The 23,720-nt window shown below is 45.8% G+C and overlaps 2 protein-coding genes across 2 annotated transcripts; both read left to right on the top strand.

Moving 5' to 3' along the window:
• The first annotated feature begins 1,248 nt into the window (after window positions 1-1,248).
• LOC119276558 (protein REVERSION-TO-ETHYLENE SENSITIVITY1-like) lies at window positions 1,249-4,379 on the top strand. Its single transcript, XM_037557653.1, has 3 exons — window positions 1,249-1,471; window positions 2,712-3,080; window positions 3,745-4,379. Exons 2-3 carry the CDS (start codon window positions 2,775-2,777, stop codon window positions 4,162-4,164), a joined length of 726 nt encoding a protein of 241 aa, XP_037413550.1. The 5' UTR covers window positions 1,249-1,471; window positions 2,712-2,774; the 3' UTR covers window positions 4,165-4,379.
• Window positions 4,380-6,682: 2,303 nt separating this feature from the next.
• Window positions 6,683-7,350, top strand: LOC119281407. Its single transcript, XM_037561923.1, has one exon. The coding sequence runs from the start codon at window positions 6,683-6,685 to the stop codon at window positions 7,274-7,276; it is 594 nt and encodes a 197-aa protein (XP_037417820.1). The 3' UTR covers window positions 7,277-7,350.
• Window positions 7,351-23,720: the final 16,370 nt, after the last annotated feature.

The raw sequence follows: 23,720 nt of genomic DNA, 5'->3' as shown, positions 1-23,720 counted from the left end.
CGCCTCCTGCCCCCAGCCGCCTCCCGCCTCAGGCCTCCTCGAGCCGCCGCGCCAGAGGCCAGGCAGGCCAGAGGCAGCCGCGCCGCCGCCCCGAGCTCCCCGCAGGTATGCTTTCCTTTCTTTTTTTTCCTTTTTGATTCATTGTTGGCACTCACAATTTATTGTTTGTTGTATTGTGTAGATGGAGGTGAACAACAATGACATGGACTCGTTGTCCGATTCGTCGAGTTGGTCGTCATCCGACGATTCGGACATCGATGAGTTGTTGCAAGACGATGATGTCGAGATGATGAGCCTCCTCATCGACGTGCAATCCTTTGAAAACCGCGTGAAGCTGATGGATCAGAGGAGAGGGTCGAAGATGGGGCGAGTCACCATCTACCGGAACCGCGCTCTCGGACACGAACATTTGATGGAAGACTACTTCTCCGAGGTACCTACGTACCCTCCTCGTATCATGAAATGTTGTGTGATTCTACACCTCCCCTGTTTCTATGACAATGTTGGTACCCGTGTGCAACCGGAAAGAAACCCTTCTCGCATACACGCTTTTCTTCAAGCACATCGTCAGATTGAGGATGCAATCACTCATGGTCGGCTCCGGGATGATCTAGTAGAGCACCACTGGCAGTTGGATGGGCGGCGCATTGGCCCATGATGTATCTTTGTTTTACTTTTCTATGTCCTATTTGATTTGAACAATTAGTGTAATTTGCTCAAACATTGTTGTAATAATTCGAATGATTATTGTTTTATTCGGTGTTGTAATAATGAATGATTATTGTTTTATGTCAATTGTGATGGAATTTGTGATATGCCATATGATGAAATGTGATGAAATGTGTGCTATATGAAATGACAGTTTTAAAGGTTGGGGTTGAGGCAAAGACTAGAACCCTCAAATCCAACCCTTAAAGCAGTTTACGAGTTGGGTTTGAGGGTTCTAGTCTTTGCTCCTGTTTTTTAACCCTTAAAAGTGTCAAAAACTGGTACTTTTTAACCCTTAAACTACTATAAGGGTTTGAGGGTTTGAGGGTGAGGGGAGTCGTGGAGTGAAGCGCCTCCGGACAGGGCTTTAAAGTATCGTGGAACGGAGTGAGTAGCAAGTACGATTGAGTCATCTTTTGCCCTTTGCAGTGCGGGTTGCCAAACTTCTCTCCCTAGCGCATGGGGCCGTGCAAGTAACCAAAATATTCAACAGACAAATGCGTCAGGGGGAGGCAAAGCGGGGGTGGCGTGCGCGGTGCGTGCGCCTACCATTTGCGCCCATCCATGACAGCCGAGGACTCCAGGTGCATGCACCGTCCCGCCCCTCCGCTCTCCACTTTCCTCTGCAACCGCGCCTCCCCTGCTACTACTACCCAAGCGAAGCCAAAGGCAGCCTTCACCTGTACGGCGGCGCCAAATCTAGTCCAACCCCTCCGCCGGCGCCAGATCGTGGAGAACCCTGCCGTCTCCCGCCCATTCTCCGGTGAGCTTTCCTCTCAAATCTCTCTGCTCCGCTCCCCTTCGGTCAGTTCCATTGTCCGTACGGTGCTTGTATTGTAGGGCCCAGCTTAGGAGTTCCGGTGCTTCCCTTTGGCCAAGTGAAACGGGAAACCGCTACTGGATTCTTGAAACAAAATCGAATGTCTTGCGATTCACCCAAAATGAAATTTGCGTTTTGAGAACATGCCAAGTAAGGGCGTCTGTATTCGGGCATTGAGCTGAATATTAGAGCATGGCATTTAGCATCGGATGTAGTTTGTAGAAATCGATTTACTTGTTCGTGCAGCTGGGCGCAATTTCCTCGCCTCCGCTCAAGCCACTCCCTACTACAGTCTGCTCCTGCGTTTTGTTTGTGCATTTCGTCCGACGGCTGGCTGAAGCAGCGGATTGCTTTGGGATGGGGGGAGGAGGCTGGCTCCTGGATACACCAATGTAACATTGTTTCAAGCACTATTTTATAAGCTCAGTGGTGTTCCTTTCCTTGTCAATCTGATCTTATGTTGTTCAACATGTCATCTCATATTAAAGAGATTGGTTCATAACATGTTTGACACGTAAAATGTCGTAGATAGAGTACATCTTGCCGGAGCTGTACCTTTGTCAATCTGAAGTGTAAAAAATTTAAGCTTCTTGTGGTTAATTGGGTGTTGCTGAGTCTCTTTAGTACAGCAAAGTTACCCCTTGTTCTTCCTGCATGACAAGATGAAAAGGGATAGGCTATCTGTTTTGGGCTCGAAAATGGTAGACCATGAGAAGACTAAAGTTCCTAATCAGTGGGCAACAGTTTGATTGAGAGTGTGTAGTGAACAACAATGTAATTGAAATTTAGAGAAGTTGTGGCTGTTATCCTCTTGTTCATATCTTAATGTCCGTAAACATTTTTGTACCCTGACCGCTTCATATGGATTTGGAATGTTGTTGAAGTACTACTCTGTATTACTATCCTCAGTCCACAGTCCCCCATGCGCAATGACCAAGCAAGAACTAAGAAAAAGTTCATATGAAATGACATACCACAAGCCTACAACCGCTTAAATAGAGTGGAATCATTGCATTAACAACATTAATTTTTCCTCAAGGGACAGTTATTTGAAACAGAAACCCCAAGGCTGGTGACAGTTATAGGGAAACGAGGGGAGCACTAAACTAGAGCTGATTATAATTCTTCACCCTTTTTCTCCAAAAGCATGGTGAGCCTAATTTTATTTGTTCTTTCTTTTCAGCAAAGGTCTGCATGGTCATGAGATGCAAGCACATTTGATTTTGTATAAGTTCAACGAGCACTAATGTTAACTGAAGTATTTTCCTCGATGGAGGCTGAAGCTGATTTTGATGTTGAAGATTCCAGATCAAACAATGAACTGCAGGAGTTGTGGCCAGTTGGTGAGATAGACCCAAAGAGAGGGCGATTCCCTTGTTGCATTGTCTGGACTCCTCTTCCTGTAGTTTCATGGCTTGCTCCTTACATAGGGCATGTTGGAATCTGTCAGGAGGATGGATCTGTCCTGGATTTTGCTGGTTCAAATTTAGTGAGCATGGATAATTTTGCATATGGTTCTGTCGCTAGATACCTCCAGCTGGACAGAAAGAAGGTATATCTGATTCCTATTATTTTTGTTTTCTTCTTTAGAGTGTTGGCCTCTTACTTTATCCTGGCTGCTAATAAAATCCCTTGTTTACTTGGAGGAAAATGCGTACTAGTCTCATGAGTGACATGCTGTCAACATATTTTACTTGTAGTTCATTTCAATATGTAGTTTCTGTTTCAGTAATCTCTAAAGTATCTGTGAGGTAACTTGCTTTGTTCTTCTGGCATTCTGTCCTTGAAAGACCATTTTAAAACAGTAAATAGTTGCACGTCAACACATGGACTTACTATCATATAAATAATGAAAATTATGTTATGTTATACGAATGGGCTGGGGATACTGAACACGAGACTCCAACCAGTTATCACAGACAGAGGATGACGTAAACATTTTGCAAATCTTGTCATCAGTTTCATTTTTTGTTCTCTTTAGTAACAGTGTTATCTATAAATAGTTAGTGTGGCATTCTATAGATTAACTTCTCTTGTTGACAAAGGTGATATCTGATAATCTATATGGTGAAGTTGTATATGTTGTTCCACAATCCTGTTCATTGATCATTATCTTTTCTTCTGTGAAACCTACTTGCATGCCACCTTTTCTTTTAGCGCTTTCCTTTAAAGTTGGGATTTGTTGGTGAAATACTCTTTGTTTTCTTCATGGTCAGTGCTGCTTTCCTGCTAATCTGGCGGCACATGTATGCGAGTGGTCATACAAGCACACAGAAGTTGGAACAGCAACATCATGGGATGGCGCCCTGCAACTGGGCACGAGACATTTCCAGCACAAATACTACAACCTGTTCACCTGCAACTGCTACTCATTCGTGGCAAACTGCCTGAACCGGCTTGCCCACGGTGGTTCGGCGGAGTGGAATGTTTTGAATGTGGCAGCTCTTGTTTGGCTTCACGGCGAATGGGTGGACAAAATGTCTATCGTTCGGTCATTCGCCCCTTTCGTAACTGTGACGTGCATTGGTGTTTTTATGGCCGGATGGTCTTTCCTAATAGGGATATCGGCATTCTGTTTACTTCTGATAGGGTGGTTTGTCTTTGCTGTATACTGTATGAAAGGTCTGGTGTGCTGATATTACATTGCGACCGAACCAGCAAGGAATTGTGGAAATAATCTGTCTTGGGACCATTCATCCATGCTCGTGATTATTCGTCTGAAACTTTATCAAAACACTGCACCTGCTAAGGCCTTTTGGTGTGTAGGATATGAACACTACAGAAATGGGAAAGCTGTAGAAAGTGAGATGGCATGTATCTCAAATTCTATGAATGGAAATATGAAATGAGATGTCATTTGGTTCAGGCGATATGATTTTTTCCATTGAGGCTGAGCAATGTTTCTTTTCCATGAAATACAGAGGATATGAAGTCATTCCTATACGAGTCTGAGCAATGTTTCTTTTCCTTGAAATACAGAGGACATGAATCAATCATGTCCTACAGAAATCAAAGGGTTCCGAAGAAATGTTTTCCTACAGAAATCAAATCTCTATAAGAGAATTCATACAAAATTCATGTAAACCAAACGAGACCTAAACATGGAACATAGGGAAGATGAAGCCACACCATCCTTTTCTATTCTTGCCTGCCCAATCTATTCAGAATGATTTTCATGTTTTTCTCTGTTGCCCGATCTTGTCCCTATGCAAGCGTCTGGCCATGTGAGTGTGCGTCGTCCTGTTGGGCGCCTCCTAATTTGGGGCCAGAAGAGTCATGGGGGAAAATGGGAAAAAGTCTAAAATAAACCTTGAACTTATAGGCGAAAGCTAAATTAGACCCTGAACTCTCAATCCTTGAAATTGGCACACCAAACTTTTTGATCCCGGTCTATTTTGAACCTTAGAGGATTTAGCTGGTATTCGCTCAATTGGGCTGGCCCATTTATGTAGTCGCTCGCGCTGCTCTGGTTTTCCTTTGTTTTTTGTTTTTCTTTTCGTTTTTTCTTTGGGTTTTCATCGGTTTTCTTTTGTTTTTTATTCATTATACTATGTTTTTTCTCTGGTTTCTCTTTCTTCGTTATACTTTTTTTCTTTTTTGTTTTTCTTCATATTGTTTGTTTTTCGCTTTTATTTTGCTTCTTTACTGGTAACTGATTTTTTTTACACAAGTCTAATTATTTTCAGTAACCAATGTACATTTTTAGCGCAGATATGAAATATTTTTTGATACACTTTCAACATTTTTCAATACATTACATACATTTTTTAAAATACACATTTTCAATACCTTTTGAATACACAGCAATATTTTTCCAAAGACACATTTTAAATTTTATTAACGATAATAAACATTTTATAAACTAAATATTTTTTACATTGTTATACGTTATTTAAATTGTATACAACTTTTTCAAATACATGTCAGGTATAGTCTTTTAGTGGTACGGCACATTTTATTACATCGCGCAAACATTTTTGTTACACGTTTTTAAAACTGTATACACTTTTTACAAACACATGTCACATATAGTCTTTTAAGGGTATGACACATTTTTTCCATCACAAGCACATTTTCTGAAAAAAAAAATTGAATCACACGAATACTAATTTACATTGTACAACATTTTTTTTTGAAATGCCACATACATTTATCTAAACTCGTGATATTTTTAAGATGTCACAAACTTTTTTTTTTGAAATGCCACATGCATTTATCTAAAATCGCACTTTCAAATTTTCTTCAGGTTTCAAAAATGTTTATGTTTCAAAAAGTGTTTGCTTTTACATAATTGGTTGCTTTTTCAAAAAATAGTTGTTTTCTTAAAGTATTCAGAATTTTCAAAAAGTTCTCACACTTTATGGAAGGTTCGGACATTTCCAAAATTGTTTATGTTTTGAATATTTGTTTGCCCCTAAAAAATGTTTTCAAAGTTCAATGCTTTGTTTTGTACTTAAACATTTCCGGTCTGTTTTTATATTACCAATAGTTGGTTGTTCTTTTTTTTGAGGGAAGAGATCAAGTCTACCGAGTTCGACTCTGCTCGAGTCGTTTTTTGTTACGTCGCGCTTTAGTTTACTCTTTTCGGAGAATCCGTCACGCTTTAATTGAGAAAGACGTTTTACGCCGCTCGTTAAGTAAAAAATAACTCGCTTAGTGCCTGTTGGGCCGGCCCAGTCGAGTCCACAGCCAATAATCCTGTGATTTAGCAATGCCACGTCGACAATCCCTGTTTGGAACTCACTCACTCAAGGTTGAAAATAAACCGGGATCAAAGAGTTTGGTGTGCCGATCTCCGGGATTAGAAGTTTAGGGTTTGATTTAGCTTTCGTCCATAAGTTTAATGTTTATTTTAGACTTTTTTCGGGAAAATGCCGTATGTCGACGATCAGGTTGTCTGACAGAATAATAGCGTCGGCAGCACACACAAATCTTTTAAAATCTGTCCGACCGTCGCGTATCTGTTAGACTCGAGCAGACGAGCACGTAACGGAATAGCGGCCCACCTGAATCCTCCTCGCACAAAAGACAAACCCAAAGGCAAAACGTATACGTGACAAATTTCCTATTTTTTCTCTCTAAAAAAACAGATTTCCTTTTGAGCGAAAAAACCGAAGAGATACATAGAACGTGAAGTACGCCGACGTGCTTCCGATGGCATCCAAGGACCATGGAGGCGGCGCTCCTCGGGAAGACGGATCTGACGACTGCGGCTGCGGGTCCTGGACGATAGCTATGCTCCTGTACACGTCCTTCTGGCTGGTCATGATGTACCTGCCGCCCATGGATTCCTTGCCCGGGATTCGAGAGCTCGACGGCTCGCCGCCATGCAACGACGACAAGCCGACCACGTGCTCCGTGGAGCTAGCCGGCGCCAGGGGGCTCGATCCGGCGCTGGCTCCGGGCGCGACCTCGCCGGCCTTCGACCTCGTCCTGCACGTCGACAATGGGCACGTCTACGAGCTGTGCCATGGCGGCGGCGACGTCGTCATCTCCTACGCGGGCGTACCCCTCGCGCGCGGGCGCACGCCGAGCTTCCGGCTGGCGGCCAAGGTCACGGGGCGGTGGCCGGTGAACGTGACGGGCGCGGGGCTGGGGATCCCGGCGGATTTGTCTCGCCTCATGACGGCGGAGCGGCGATGGGGGGTGGCGCAGCTGGAGATCGACATGGGCCTGGCCTGGCAGTCCTTCACGTGCGACGTTTTGGTTGACGGGCAACCCGGCGCATCAGCGTGCAGGCTAGCATAACACGTTTTGTTTTGCCTCAGTAGATTCATTTTTTTTGGGAGTGTCTCGGTAGATTCATATGGAGCTACGGAAGAACACACAAGAATTACACAATAGATTCACGTTTGAGTGTTTCAAATCGAGCACTTCATGTCCTTCTTTTTTTGACATTGTTTGTTTTGAGTTTTTTTTTTGCGGAAAACACCCCAGCTCAATAAATAAGGATAACCGGAGGTACACAACACACACCACAGGTTGAAAATTACACCCAGATCCCTGAGGAGCCAACCCAACACACCCACCGGCGCGAGCTGCAAGCGCGTCGCCGCCGCCACTCCTACGCGGAGCCGGCGTGACCTTGTTATCTCCGGGCAGGATCTTTGCGAACAGGAAGTCGACAACTTTGGACCATACGTATCAACGCGGCGGAGAAGCATTGGATTGGAGAACCACCGGTTTGAAAGCATCACCTCTCTCGCCGGTGACGGGAGAGAGGAAAATTTGGCGTGAAAATAACCACGCACGAGTATCTGCAGATGCAGCACCGCTGGCGCAATGCTCCTCTAAAAGCTCCAAGGCTCCGCAACGACGCAGGAGCGCGCATCGCCGGCTACTAGAGCACAAAACCAACCACAAGGCCGCTGCCGCCACGCCCGCCTCGATTGGGAAACCGTAGATCCACAAACAACCGTTGCACACCATATTTCACATCTTAATCACGAGGTTATAGGGTGTGGGCTGGCGTTGAACCTAGCACTATATTTTTTCGCACAAAAAAACAAGAATCTAGCCCTATATGTACCAATACTAATACTGTCAGCGTCGGTGACTCTGCGGACCTACCTGCAAGGGCCTACACGGGCAACAGTGCATGGCCCAAGCGTGCATGCGTTCCCAACCTGCACGTTGAAAGAACATGTGGTGCCCCCATGTTTGGTTTTGGTAATTGATGACAATCTCTATGGACTAAAGGTTGCCTTGAGTTATATTTGAAGGGTTTGTCCATAGGTATTGCTTGAAGACTATTTGTTGGTTTCAAGGTTATTAGAAGAAGAATATGTGTTGACCAAGGTGCTATTCAAGGATTTATCCAAAGATTTGTCACTTGAGAGTTGAGCCTATTGCAAGCATGTCTTGAAGAACAAGATTGTGTGAATATTCATGTTTACCTTGAAGACATCATGTTAATGAAGAGAGTTGGAAAAATTCAAGGTTGATCAAGACTAAGTACAAAGAGTGATTCAAATTGATCAACACACAAAGCGTAGAAGATGTATCAAGCGGGATCAAGTGATCTCATGCTATGGTAAGCATTGTCCATCACGCTTTGTGTACTAACCCGTGGTCTATGTGAGAGTTGTTTGTGGGGTTGGGTATGTTTCCATGGTCGTGCATCAAAAAGAAGATATCATATATCCCATGGAGGATGACATCAAGTGGTGATCATCATCAAGATTGCAGTGTGCAAGTTCAAGTGGAGCATCACAAAGAGAGCATGCTTAAAGCTTGCCGTCGATTGTGGTGACAATGGACTTGTGAAGATGTGTTGAAGAGTGGCTCACCCGTAGTGGAGCATGGTAGAGCAATCTACTAGTCTTCACCGAGCCACCACAATCAAGAAAGATGGTCCATCTTGAGGAGGACAAGATCGTCATCATCTAGCTCAAGTGAATTATGCGCAAGGCAAAGATTTTCCCTTGATAGGTTTTCTATTTTATCAGTCCCATGGTGTTAATTGGGAGACCAGGTCATAGGATCGATTGTCGTACTATCAAGGGGGGCTCTCAAGTGAGTAGATTGATCCTATCGTTCATAGAGAGCTCAAACCATTGCATCCTTGGCATCATCTTTCTTGGTTCTTGTTTGGTTTCTCTCCTTGTGAGATTTGGAGCTTACGGTCATCTTCATGACAAGTTCGAGTTCATCAAAAGCGGAGTTCATATATGCATCTTCTATGATGTTTTCGATGTTAGAGTTCTTGCCGGTTCTTCATTCATATAGGTTTCACATCTTTATATCATTGGCATTGTTCTACTACCTCTTCTCACTATAATTAATAAGCTTGAGTTTGCTCAATTCAGAGCCCACATGCAGAAGTTAAGGCAGTTCTGATTCTCCTGCTTCCATCTGTTTGCTTGGGCTATTCTGAAGCTCACTAGCGGTAGTACCGTCCTGGCCAGTGGTAGTACCGCTTGCGCGGTACTTCCGCGGTTCCAGTGTCGCGAGCACTACTTATTTTTGGGCTTCTGGACTCGTTTTCGCTTCGGCGGTAGTAGGGCGGAAGTTGGGCACGGTAGTACTGTTCTGGACGGTAGTACCGCACCTGCCCAGCGGTAGTACTTCTTTGCGGTAATTCCGCTGTCGACTGCCATCACACTACTGCTTATCTTCTTGCTTCTGTAGTCCACCACAACCTCCATGGCAGTAGAATGGTAGTAGGGCACTGCAGTACCACTTTGTGTGGTACTGCCGTCCTACCCTCCCTCTACTATCGCTGGTTCTCTATGTCCTGAGACACTAAGTGGTAGTACTGCTTGTGAGGACGGTAGTACCGCTCCGGCGGCACTACCGCACCCGGACTTTCGTTCTCACGGTGCTACACTTTCGTTCTCCGGCGGCACTATCACTTAGTTGTTTATCTTGTTTAATATAAGTTGTTGGTGCACATAGGTGAGCCTAGTCATTTTAGATTTTGTGCTTGACAAATTAAATGCTAGTTTTATTCTGCATTTGTTCAAGCCTAAACCGTAATTATTTTAAAGCGCCTATTCACCCCCCTCTAGGTGACATCCATGATCTTTCACACGTCACTGGGTCGTACTGGGTAGTGGTGGCCTAGGAACTCCCACTCGCTATTTAGCTGATCCCCACCAGTGAGAAGGGCATCCAATGGATCAAGGCACGACATCGGCATGGACCACCTCTTACATTTCCCTTACGCAAGAACCCTAGATCGGTTTGTGTAATCTCGTTTGTAATCCCCACCTAAATCAGATCCTATGAGAAATTGCCATTGTTAATAGGAATTCCTAGCTCTCCCCTATCATATGGTATCAAAGACCACCCACCTCCCTCTCCATTCGTGCTGGCGAAACTCATCGAGACCAGAAGTTTGCGCCAGCCAGAGCACAATTGGAAGCCATGGATCCCGGTGTTTCTACCTTCCTCACCAAGCTTGAGGCCACGATGGACACGCAGACCAAGTCCTAGCAAATCACAGCCACTAAGATCGATGAGTTGCTCGCTTGGCATCCTGATGTGGAGTGCCGAGTGGCGGATCTCGGCGAAACAATGGTTGTTGGGAATGTAGCATGCATTTTCAAAATTTCCCTACGATCACGCAAGATCTATCTAGGAGATGCATAGCAACGAGAGGAGGAGTGTATCTTCATACCCTTGAAGATCGCAAAGCAGAAGCATTTATCAACGCGGTTCATGTAGTCATACACCTTCACGATCCGTCTCGCTCAAGTACCAAACGTACGACACCTCCGTGTTCAGCACATGTTCAGCTCGATGACGTCCTAACCTTCTTGATCTAGCAAGATGGGCAAAGTAGTAGATGAGTTCCGGCAGCACGATGATGTGGTGACGGTGTTGGTGAAGAACAATCTCCGCAGGGCTTCGCCTAAGCACTATGAAAACTATGACGGAGGATAAACTAGAGGGGACGGGGTTGCCGGCACACAGCTTGGTGTTTCTTGATGTGTCTTGGGTGCTAGCCCTGTCCCTCTATTTATATGTTGAGCCTTGGGGTCGAAACTTGGAGTAAAAGCCTCCACAAAGCCAGTTTCACCCGAAAGGCAAGAGTCCTTCTCGGACTCTAGAGCCAGACTCCAGGGTTCCCGGCGTCTGGACCCAAACGCCAGGGACCCTGGAGTCTGGCCCCTGGACTCCGCAAAACTTCCTTTTGCACTTTCCAAAAACCTTGTGGGCTTTCCCTTTTGGCCCAAATAAAGTGTTCTCATACCCAAACATTTCGGGAAACATCCGGAACCCCTTCCGGTGAATTCCGAAACCCTTTTGGAGACTAAAAACTATTATCCCATATATCAATCTTTATCTTCGGACCATTCCGGAGTTCCTCATCATGTCCGTGATCATATCCGGGACTTCGAACAACATTCGGTCACCAACATACATAACTCATATAATACTATATCGTCAATGAACGTTAAGCGTGAGGACCCTGCGGGTTTGAGAACTATGTAGACATGACCGAGACACCTATCTGGTCAATAACCAATAGCGGAACATGGATGCCCATATTGGCTCCTACATATTCTACGAAGATCTTTATCGGTCGAACCGTTATGACAACATACATTATTCCCTTTGTCATCGGTATGTTACTTGACCGAGATTCGATCGTCGGTATCTTCATACCTAGTTCAATCTTGTTACCGGCAAGTCTCTTTACTTGTTCCATAATACATCATCAAGTAACTAACTCATTAGTCACATTGCTTGCGAGGCTTATAGTGATGAGCATTACCGAGAGGGCCCAGAGATACCTCTGAACCTCTCCGAAACACGGAGTGACAAATCCTAATCTCGATCTATGCCAACCCAACAAACACCTTCAGATACACCTGTAGAGCATCTTTATAATCACCCATTTACGTTGTGACGTTTGATAGCACACAAGGTGTTACTCCGGTATTTGGGAGTTGCATAATATCATAGTCTGAGGAACATGTATAAGTCATGAAGAAAGCAGTAGCAATGAAACTATAACGATCATAATGCTAAGATAAGGGATGGGTCATGTCCATCACACCATTCTCCTAATGATGTGATACCGTTCATCAAATGACAACACATGTCTATGGTTAGGAAACTTAACCATCTTTGATGAATGAGCTAGTCAAGTAGAGGCATACTAGGGACACTATGTGTTGTCTATGTACTCACACCTGTATTCCGGTTAATACAATTCTAGCATGAATAATAAACATTTATCATGAAATAAGGAAATAAATAATAACTTTATTATTGCCTCTAGGGCATATTTCCTTCAGTCTTCCACTTGCACTAGAGTCAATAATCTAGATTATAAAGTAATGATTCTAATACCCATGGAGTTTTGGTGTTGATCATGTTTTGCTCGTGGAAGAGGCTTAGTCAACGGGTCTGCAATGTTCAGATTTGTATGTACCTTGCAAAACTCTATGTCCCCTTTCGACACTTGACGACGGATGGAATTTAAGCGTCTCTTGATGTGCTTGGTTCTCTTGTGAAATCTGGATTCCTTTGCCAAGGCAATTGCACCAGTATTGTCACCAAAGATTTTCATTGGACCCGATGCACTAGGTATGACACCTAGATCAGATATGAACTCCTTCATCTAGACTCCTTCATTTGCTGCTTCCGAAGCAGCAATGTACTCCGCTTCACACGTAGATCCCGCCACGACGCTCTGCTTGGAACTACACCAACTGACAGCTCCTCCATTCAATAAATACGTATCCGGATTGTGACTTAAAGTCATCTGGATCAGTGTAGCGCTGCAACTGGAGCACCCCCCGCTGTCCAAGGAAGGAGACGCGGCTCCGGCGGCTCATGATCAGCCACAACCACCACCTGCGACGTATGACATCCACATCGGACCCCGTGCAGGGTGCGATGATCCATGGCCATGACAACTTCAATTACCATGGGGGTCGTCGGCAACTTCGTTCCAGATGCCACCGCTGCTCCCGACAAGCGGCCAGTCCGACTCTCTTCTTTCCCCTGCATCTTGATCCTCGTTTGCTCACGCGGGCCAGATGCTTGCCGGTTTGGGTCAAGAGCATCCATTTATCTGTTTTCCTCAGTTTACGGGAGAGAATCCATTTATTTGTGTGAGCAATTTTTCTCTATGTTTGGGATTCACTCCACCTTTTGGAATCCGATGGCAGCGCTCAATTTTTTGGTACTGCTTCTGTTTGGTTGCAAATGGTCAGATGTCAGAATTTGATTGGGATTCATCCACTTCTAAGTTATGCACATGTTTTGGCCGTGATCGACATCAAATGTTGATCAGACAGTTCTATACTATTCGACAAACGACATCATTAGCAGATTATATTGAGAAATTCGAGTTAATCATTAATCATTTGAGCTCATACTCTGATTCCATTCATCCTTACTATTTTCTTACCCGATTTGTGGAGGGACTGAGGACGGATATCCAAGCGGTGGTGCTTGTTCAATGACCACCCAACTTGGATACAGTGTGCACGCTCGTTCTGCTCCAAGAGGAGGTGGTAGATGGCATGTTTGGGGCTCTTCCACGGTCGCCCAAGCTAACACAGCATATGGATGCACTGCTCTCACTACCACCGCCTCCACCTAGTCCTATTGCTACTACTGACGCCACCAACCGTCGTGGTGCGGACGCATGCACGCGAACTCAGTGAAGTTGAAGACGTTGCAGGACTATCGTCGTGGCCGAGGCGTGTGCTTCAAGTGCGGCGAGTGGTGGGGGCACAATCATGTGTGTCCCACCTATGTCCAGCCGCATGTTGTCGAGGAGCTCCTCGCCCTCTTTGGCATTGACGACGTCATCGACGTATAGTTGCCACCGCTCGACGATGCAGTTATGGCCATCTCTAGGTCGGCTGTCTCCAGGGGGGTCTCCTCTAAGGCATTTCAACTCCGGGCCTAGATTCAAGGCCGGGAAGTGCTCATGTTTGTCGCCTCCTGCAGCACGAACTCCTTCATCGACTCGTTCCTGGCAACCCAGATTGTTGGCGCCCAGCGGCTCCCTCTAGCTTATCGCCTACGAGTGGCGGACGGCAGGGAGATGCTCTGTTCTGTGGTTGTTCCAATGTGCTTGGTGCTCTCAAGGACATGAATTCAACACAGATTTGAAGGTGCTCAACTTGGGCGTGTATGAAGCTATTTTAGGCATGGATTGGCTCAAAGCCAATAGTCCGATGACAGTGGATTGGCACGCCAAGCACCTATAATTCTAGTCAGAAACCGGACAAGTCAGTTTACAAGGGCACGAGGCTACATCCACGACTTGTTTTCTCATCAATAGTGTCCAACTTAAAGGACTGTGCAAAAACAACTCGTTTTGCCTAGCTGTTGCACCAGACACCTTTAATGGAGCAATTCACACTACTCTGAAACCACTCAACAAGAAATGTTTACAAGGGCACGAGGCTACATCCACGACTTGTTTTCTCATCAACAGTGTCCAACTTAAAGGACTGTGCAAAAACAACTCATTTGGCCTAGCTGCTGCACCAGACACCTTTAATGGAGCAATGCACACTACTCTAAAACCACTTAACAAGAAATGTGTGATCCTCTTCTTCGATGACATCCTCGTTTTTAGAAAAACACTAGCACAAAACTAGGAGGGCCTCCGGCAGGTATTGGCGCTCCTGTGCAAGGATCAGTTGAAGGTCAAGTGTCTAAATGTGTTTTTGGCCAGCAATAGTTGTCCAATCTGGGTCACATCATTCCACAAGGGGTGGCTATTGAACCAAGCAAGATCAAGGCCGTGGCCGACTGGCAGACGCCAACGGATGTCAAGGGGGTTAGAAGCTTCCTTGGACGCACAGGTTACTACTGTCGCTTTCTATGCCACTTCGGTTTACTAGCACGACCTCAGTTCAATCTTCTCAAGAAGGGGACCCCATTTTTCTAGACTTCTGTCACCGAAACGAACTTCCAAACTCCGAAGCATTAGCTAATTTCTGCACCTGTCCTTGCACTTCCCAACTTCTCTCATAGTTTGTGATCGAAACTGATGTCAGTGACAAGGGAGCCGGAGCGGTACTGCAACAGGGTGGGCATTCCATTGCCTTCATGAGCAAGGCTTTGTGCCCATGTTATCAAGGACTGTCGACATATGAAAAAGAACATCGGGCGATAATCATGGTTGTGGATCCATGGAGACCGTACCTGCAACACGTTGGAGTTCATCATCTACATAGACCAACAAAGGTTGGTACACCTTGAAGAACAAAAACTGACGATGCCCTGACAATAGAAGGCTTTCACGAAGCTTTTGGGTTTGCGATACTGCATCAAGTACAAGAAAGGATCTGATAACTCTACAGCATATGCCATCTCGCATGCGGAAGCCAACAAAAATGCTCACAACCATCACATGTTGCCAACCAACGTGACTCGAGGACATCATCGCCAGTTACAACTCCAATCCCAAGGCTCAGCGATTGTGGGAGCAATTTGCAGTCCGGGAGGATCCCAAGAAAAGGCTATCTCTTCAATAAGGAATCACGTGCTTTCGAGATCGAATCTGGCTAGGAGAATCAACTGCTTTACAACAACAGATCATGTCAGCCTTCCATGACAGCGCCTTGGGGGGGGGGCACTTAGGATTTTGTTGGGGAACGTTGCAGAAAATAAAAAATTTCCTACTCGTTTCACCAAGATCATCTAGGAGTTCATCTAGCAACGAGTGAATAGATGCATCTACATACCTTGTAGATCGCGAGCGGAAGCGTTCAAAGAACGGGGATGATGTAGTCGAACACGACGTGATCCAAATCACCGGAGATCCTAGCACCGAACGGACGGCACCTCCGCGTTCAACACACGTACGGAAACAGCCACGTCTCCTCCTTCTTGATCCAGCAAGGGAGGGAGGAGAGGTTGAGGGAGATGGCACCAGCAGCAGCACGACGGCGTGGTGTTGATGGAGCTGCAGTACTCCGGCAGAGCTTCGCTAAGCACTAAGGAGGTGGAGGAGGTGTTGGGGAGGGAGAAGGAGGCAACCAAAGGCCAAGGACTCAAGGTATGAAGTCCCTCCTCTCCCCCACTATATATAGGGGTGCCAAGGGGGGGTGGCCGGCCCTAGGAGATCCAATCTCCTAGGGGGTGCGGCGGCCAAGGGGGGTTTCCCTCCCCCCCAAGGCACCTAGGAGGTGCCTTACCCTCCTAGGACTCTTTCCCCTTTAAACCCTAGGCGCATGGGCCTATGTGGGGCTGGTGCCCTTGGCCCAAGCAGGCCAAGGCGCACCCCCTACAGCCCATGTGGCCCACGGGGATGGGTGGCCCCACCCGGTGGGTCCCCGGGACCTCTCCGGTGGTCCCGGTACAATACCGATAACCCCGAAACTTGTCCCGATGCCCGAAACAGGACTTCCCATATATAAATCTTTACCTACGGACCATTCCGGAACTCCTCGTGACGTCCGGGATCTCATCCAGGACTCCGAACAACATTCGGGTTACTGCATATACATATCCCTACAACCCTAGTGTAACTGAACCTTAAGTGTGTAGACCCTACGGGTTCGGGAGACATGTAGACATGACCGAGATCGCTCTCCGGTCAATAACCAACAGCGGGATCTGGATACCCATGTTGGCTCCCACATGCTCCACGATGATCTCATCGGATGAACCACGATGTCGAGGATTTAATCAACCCCGTATGCAATTCCCTTTGTCAATCGATATGTTACTTGCCCGAGATTCGATCGTCGGTATCCCAATACCTCGTTCAATCTTGTTACCGGCAAGTCACTTTACTCGTACCGTAATGCATGATCCCATGACCAAACACTTGGTCACTTTGAGCTCATTATGATGATGCATTACTGAGTGGGCCTAGTGATATCTCTCCGTCATACGGAGTGACAAATCCCAGTCTCGATCCATATAAAACAATAGATACTTTCGGAGATACCTGTAGTGCACCTTTATAGTCACCCAGTTACGTTGTGACGTTTGATACACCCAAAGCACTCCTACGGCATCCAGGAGTTATACGATCTCATGGTCGAAGGAAGAGATACTTTGACATTGCAAAAACTCTAGCAAACGAACTATACGATCTTGTGCTATGTTTAGGATTGGGTCTTGTCCATCACATCATTATCCTAATGATGTGATCCCGTTATCAATGACATCCAATGTCCATAGCCAGGAAACCATGACTATCTATTGATCAACGAGCTAGTCAACTAGAGGCTTACTAGGGACATGTTGGTGTCTGTTATTCACACATGTATTACGATTTCCGGATAACACAATTATAGCATGAATAAAGACAATTATCATGAACAAAGAAATATAATAATAATGCTTTTATTATTGCCTCTAGGGCATATTTCCAACAGTCTCCCACTTGCACTAGAGTCAATAATCTAGTTACATTGTGATGAATCGAACACCCATGGAATTCTGGTGTTGATCATGTTTTGCTCTTGGGAGAGGTTTAGTCAACGGATCTGCTACATTCAGGTCCGTATGTACTTTACAAATCTCTATGTCTCCATCTTGAACATTTTCACGGATGGAGTTGAAGCGACGCTTGATGTGCCTTGTCTTCTTGTGAAACCTGGGCTCCTTGGCAAGTGCAATAGCTCCAGTGTTGTCACAGAAGAGCTTGATCGGCCCCGACGCATTGGGTATGACTCCTAGGTCGGTGATGAACTCCTTCACCCATATTGCTTCATGTGCTGCCTCCGAGGCTGCCATGTACTCCGCTTCACATGTAGATCCCGCCACGACGCTCTGCTTGCAACTGCACCAGCTTACCGCCCCACCATTCAAAATATACACGTATCCGGTTTGTGACTTAGAGTCATCCAGATCTGTGTCGAAGCTAGCGTCGACGTAACCTTTTACGACGAGCTCTTCGTCACCTCCATAAACGAGAAACATTTCCTTAGTCCCTTTCAGGTACTTCAGGATATTCTTGACCGTTGTCCAGTGTTCCTTGCCGGGATTACTTTGGTACCTTCCTACCAAACTTACGGCAAGGTTTACATCAGGTCTGGTACACAACATGGCATACATAATAGAACCTATGGCTGAGGCATAGGGGATGACACTCATCTCTTCTATCTCTGCTGCCGTGGTCGGACATTGAGCTGAGCTCAATTTCACACCTTGCAAAACAGGCAAGAACCCTTTCTTGGACTGATCCATTTTGAACTTCTTCAAAATCTTATCAAGATATGTGCTTTGTGAAAGACCTATGAGGCGTCTTGATCTATCCCTATAGATCTTGATGCCTAATATATAAGCAGCTTCTCCAAGGTCCTTCATTGAAAAACTCTTATTCAAGTAGGCCTTAATGCTGTCCAAAAGTTCTATATCATTTCCCATCAAAAGTATGTCATCTACATATAGTATGAGAAATGCTATAGAGCTGCCACTCACTTTCTTGTAAACACAGGCTTCTCCATAAGTCTGTGTAAACCCAAACGCTTTGATCATCTCATCAAAACGAATGTTCCAACTCCGAGATGCTTGCACCAGCCCATAAATCGAGCGTTGGAGCTTGCACACCTTGTCAGCATTTTTAGGATCGACAAAACCTTCCGGCTGCATCATATACAATTCTTCCTTAAGGAAACCATTAAGGAATGCCGTTTTGACATCCATTTGCCAAATTTCATAATCATAAAATGCGGCAATTGCTAACATGATTCGGACGGACTTCAGCTTCGCTACCGGTGAGAAAGTCTCATCGTAGTCAACCCCTTGAACTTGTCGATAACCCTTAGCGACAAGCCGAGCTTTATAGATGGTCACATTACCATCCGCGTCTGTCTTCTTCTTAAAGATCCATTTATTTTCTATGGCTCGCCGTTCTACGGGCAAGTCAGTCAAAGTCCATACTTCGTTTTCATACATGGATCCTATCTCGGATTTCATGGCTTCTAGCCATTTGTCGGAATCCGGACCCGCCATCGCTTCTTCATAGTTCGAAGGTTCACCGTTGTCTAACAACATGATTTCCAAGACAGGGTTGCCGTACCACTCTGGTGCGGAACGTGTCCTCGTGGACCTTCGAATTTCAGTAGGAGCTTGATCTGAAGTATCTTGATCATTATCATTAACTTCCTCTCTAGTCGGTGCAGGCACCTCAGGAACATTTTCTTGAGTTGCGCCATTTTCTGGTTCAAGAGGTAATACTTTATCAAGCTCTACTTTCCTCCCACTTACTTCTTTCGAGAGAAACTCTTTCTCCAGAAAGGACCCATTCTTGGCAACAAAGATCTTGCCTTCGGATCTGAGGTAGAAGATATACCCAACAGTTTCTTTAGGGTATCCTATGAAGACGCATTTTTCCGATTTGGGTTCGAGCTTTTCAGGTTGAAGTTTCCTGACATAAGCATCGCATCCCCAAACTTTTAGAAATGACAGCTTAGGTTTCTTCCCAAACCATAATTCATACGGTGTCGTCTCAACGGATTTTGACGGGGCCCTATTTAAAGTGAATGCGGCAGTCTCTAAAGCATAGCCCCAAAAAGATAGTGGTAAATCGGCAAGAGACATCATAGATCGCACCATATCTAATAGAGTGCGATTACGACGTTCGGACACACCATTACGCTGAGGTGTTCCAGGCGGCGCGAGTTGTGAAACTATTCCACATTTTCTTAAGTGTGTACCAAACTCGTGACTCAAGTATTCTCCTCCACGATCTGATCGTAGAAACTTGATTTTCCTGTCACGTTGATTCTCAACTTCACTCTGAAATTCCTTGAACTTTTCAAAGGTCTCAGACTTGTGTTTCATTAAGTAGACATACCCATATCTACTCAAGTCATCAGTGAGGGTGAGAACATAACGATAGCCACCGCGAGCCTCAACACTCATTGGACCGCACACATCAGTATGTATGATTTCCAATAAGTTGGTTGCTCTCTCCATTGTTCCTGAGAATGGAGTCTTGGTCATTTTACCCATGAGGCATGGTTCGCACGTGTCAAATGATTCGTAATCAAGAGACTCTAAAAGTCCATCAGCATGGAGCTTCTTCATGCGTTTGACACCTATGTGACCGAGGCGGCAGTGCCACAAGTATGTGGGACTATCACTATCAATCTTACATCTTTTGGTACTTACACTATGAATATGTGTAGCATTACGCTCGAGATTCATAAAGAATAAACCATTCACCATCGGAGCATGACCATAAAACATATCTCTCATATAAATAGAACAACCATTATTCTCGGATTTAAATGAGTAGCCATCTCGAATTAAACGAGATCCTGATACAATGTTCATGCTCAAACTTGGCACAAAATAACAATTATTGAGGTTCAAAACTAATCCCGTAGGTAAATGTAGAGGTAGCGTGCCGACAGCGATCACATCGACCTTGGAACCATTCCCGACGCGCATCGTCACCTCGTCCTTCGCCAGTCTCCGTTTATTCCGCAGCTCCTGTTGTGTGTTACAAATATGAGCAACGGCACCGGTATCAAATACCCAGGAGTTACTACGATTACTGGTAAGGTACACATCAATTACATGTATATCAAATATACCTTTGGTTTTGCCGGCCTTCTTGTCCGCTAAGTATTTGGGGCAATTCCGCTTCCAGTGACCACTTTCCTTGCAATAAAAACACTCAGTCTCGGGCTTGGGTCCATTCTTTGGCTTCTTCCCGGCAGCTTGCTTGCTGGGCGTGGCAACTACCTTGCCGTCTTTCTTGAAGTTCTTTTTACCCTTGCCCTTCTTGAACTTAGTGGTTTTATTGACCATCAACACTTGATGTTCCTTTCTGACTTCTACCTCTGCTGATTTCAGCATAGCAAATACTTCAGGAATGGTCTTTTCCATCCCCTGCATATTGAAGTTCATCACAAAGCTCTTGTAGCTCGGTGGAAGCGACTGGAGGATTCTGTCAATGACCGCATCATCCGGGAGATTAACTCCCAGCTGAGTCAAGCGGTTATGCAACCCAGACATAGTGAGTATGTGCTCACTGACAGAACTGTTTTCCTCCATCTTACAGCTGAAGAATTTGTCGGAGACTTCATATCTCTCGACCCGGGCATGAGCTTGGAAAACCATTTTCAGCTCTTCGAACATCTCATATGCTCCATGTCTCTCAAAACGCTTTTGGAGCCCCGGCTCTAGGCTGTAAAGCATGCCGCACTGAACGAGGGAGTAGTCATCGGAACGTGCCTGCCAAGCATTCATAACGTCTTGTTCCGCAGGGAGAACGGGTGCGTCACCAAGTGGTGCTTGTAGGACATAATCTTTCTTGGCAGCTATGAGGATGATCCTCAGGTTCCGGACCCAGTCCGTATAGTTGCTGCCATCGTCTTTCAGCTTGGTTTTCTCTAGGAACGCGTTGAAGTTGAGGACTACGTTGGCCATTTGATCTACAAGAAATATTGTAAAAATTTAGACTAAGTTCATGATAATTAAGTTCATCTAATCAAATTATAATGAACTCCCACTCAGATTTGACATCCCTTTGGTCATCTAAGTGTTACACGATCCGAGTCGACTAGGCCGTGTCCGATCATCACGTGAGACGGACTAGTCATCGTCGGTGAACATTCTCATGTAGATCGTATCTTCCATACGACTCGTGTTCGACCTTTCGGTCTCCGTGTTCCGAGGCCATGTCTGTACATGCTAGGCTCGTCAAGTTAACCCTAAGTGTTTTCGCTGTGTAAAACTGTCTTACACCCGTTGTATGTGAACGTAAGAATCTATCACACCCGATCATCACGTGGTGCTTCAAAACGACGAACTGTAGCAACGGTGCACAGTTAGGGGAGAACACTTCTTGAAATTTTGTAAGGGATCATCTTATTTACTACCGTCGTTCTAAGTAAACAAGATGCATAAAACATAATAAACATCACATGCAATTATATAAAGTAGTGACATGATATGGCCAATGTCATATAGCTCCTTTGATCTTCATCTTCGGGGCTCCATGATCATCTTGTCACCGGCATGACACCATGATCTCCATCATCATGATCTCCATCATCGTGTCTTCATGAAGTTGTCACGCCAACGACTACTTCTACTTCTATGACTAACGCGTTTAGTAAAAAAGTAAAGTAGTTTACATGGCGTTCTTTAATGACACGCAGGTCATACAAAAAATAAAGACAACTCCTATGGCTCCTGCCGGTTGTCATACTCATCGACATGCAAGTCGTGATTCCTATTACAATAGCATGAACATCTCATACATGACATATAGATCATTCATCATTCATCACAACTTTGGCCATATCATATCACAAAGCACTTGCTGCAAAAACAAGTTAGACGTCCTCTAATTGTTGTTTGCAAGTTTTACGTGGCTGAAGTAGGGTTCTAGCAAGAACGTTTTCTTACCTACGTGAAACCACAACGTGATTTGTCAACTTCTATTTACCCTTCATAAGGACCCTTTTCATCGAATCCGCTTCAACTAAAGTGGGAGAGACAGACACCCGCCAGCCACCTTATGCAACTTGTGCATGTTAGTCGGTGGAACCGGTCTCACGTAAGCGTACGTGTAAGGTTGGTCCGGGCCGCTTCATCCCACAATACCGCTGAAACAAGAAAGGACTAGTAACGGCAAGAAAGTTGACAAATCTACGCCCACAACAAATTGTGTTCTACTCGCGCAAGAAGAACTACGCATAGACCTAGCTCATGATGCCACTGTTGGGGAACGTTGCAGAAAATAAAAATTTTCCTACTCGTTTCACCAAGATCATCTAGGAGTTCATCTAGCAACGAGTGAATAGATGCATCTACATACCTTGTAGATCGCGAGCGGAAGCGTTCAAAGAACGGGGATGATGTAGTCGAACACGACGTGATCCAAATCACCGGAGATCCTAGCACCGAACGGACGGCACCTCCGCGTTCAACACACGTACGGAAACAGCCACGTCTCCTCCTTCTTGATCCAGCAAGGGAGGGAGGAGAGGTTGAGGGAGATGGCACCAGCAGCAGCACGACGGCGTGGTGTTGATGGAGCTGCAGTACTCCGGCAGAGCTTCGCTAAGCACTAAGGAGGTGGAGGAGGTGTTGGGGAGGGAGAAGGAGGCAACCAAAGGCCAAGGACTCAAGGTATGAAGTCCCTCCTCTCCCCCACTATATATAGGGGTGCCAAGGGGGGGTGGCCGGCCCTAGGAGATCCAATCTCCTAGGGGGTGCGGCGGCCAAGGGGGGTTTCCCTCCCCCCCAAGGCACCTAGGAGGTGCCTTACCCTCCTAGGACTCTTTCCCCTTTAAAACCTAGGCGCATGGGCCTATGTGGGGCTGGTGCCCTTGGCCCAAGCAGGCCAAGGCGCACCCCCTACAGCCCATGTGGCCCCCGGGGATGGGTGGCCCCACCCGGTGGGCCCCCGGGACCCCTCCGGTGGTCCCGGTACAATACCGATAACCCCGAAACTTGTCCCGATGCCCGAAACAGGACTTCCCATATATAAATCTTTACCTATGGACCATTCCGGAACTCCTCGTGACGTCCGGGATCTCATCCGGGACTCCGAACAACATTCGGGTTACTGCATATACATATCCCTACAACCCTAGCGTAACTGAACCTTAAGTGTGTAGACCCTACGGGTTCGGGAGACATGTAGACATGACCGAGATCGCTCTCTGGTCAATAACCAACAGCGGGATCTGGATACCCATGTTGGCTCCCACATGCTCCACGATGATCTCATCGGATGAACCACGATGTCGAGGATTTAATCAACCCCGTATGCAATTCCCTTTGTCAA

This window comes from Triticum dicoccoides, chromosome 3B (assembly GCF_002162155.2).
Source record: "Triticum dicoccoides isolate Atlit2015 ecotype Zavitan chromosome 3B, WEW_v2.0, whole genome shotgun sequence".
Lineage (NCBI taxonomy): Eukaryota > Viridiplantae > Streptophyta > Magnoliopsida > Poales > Poaceae > Triticum > Triticum dicoccoides.
Note: the sequence above shows the minus strand (reverse complement) of the source record. Positions and strands in the feature narration are given on the sequence as shown.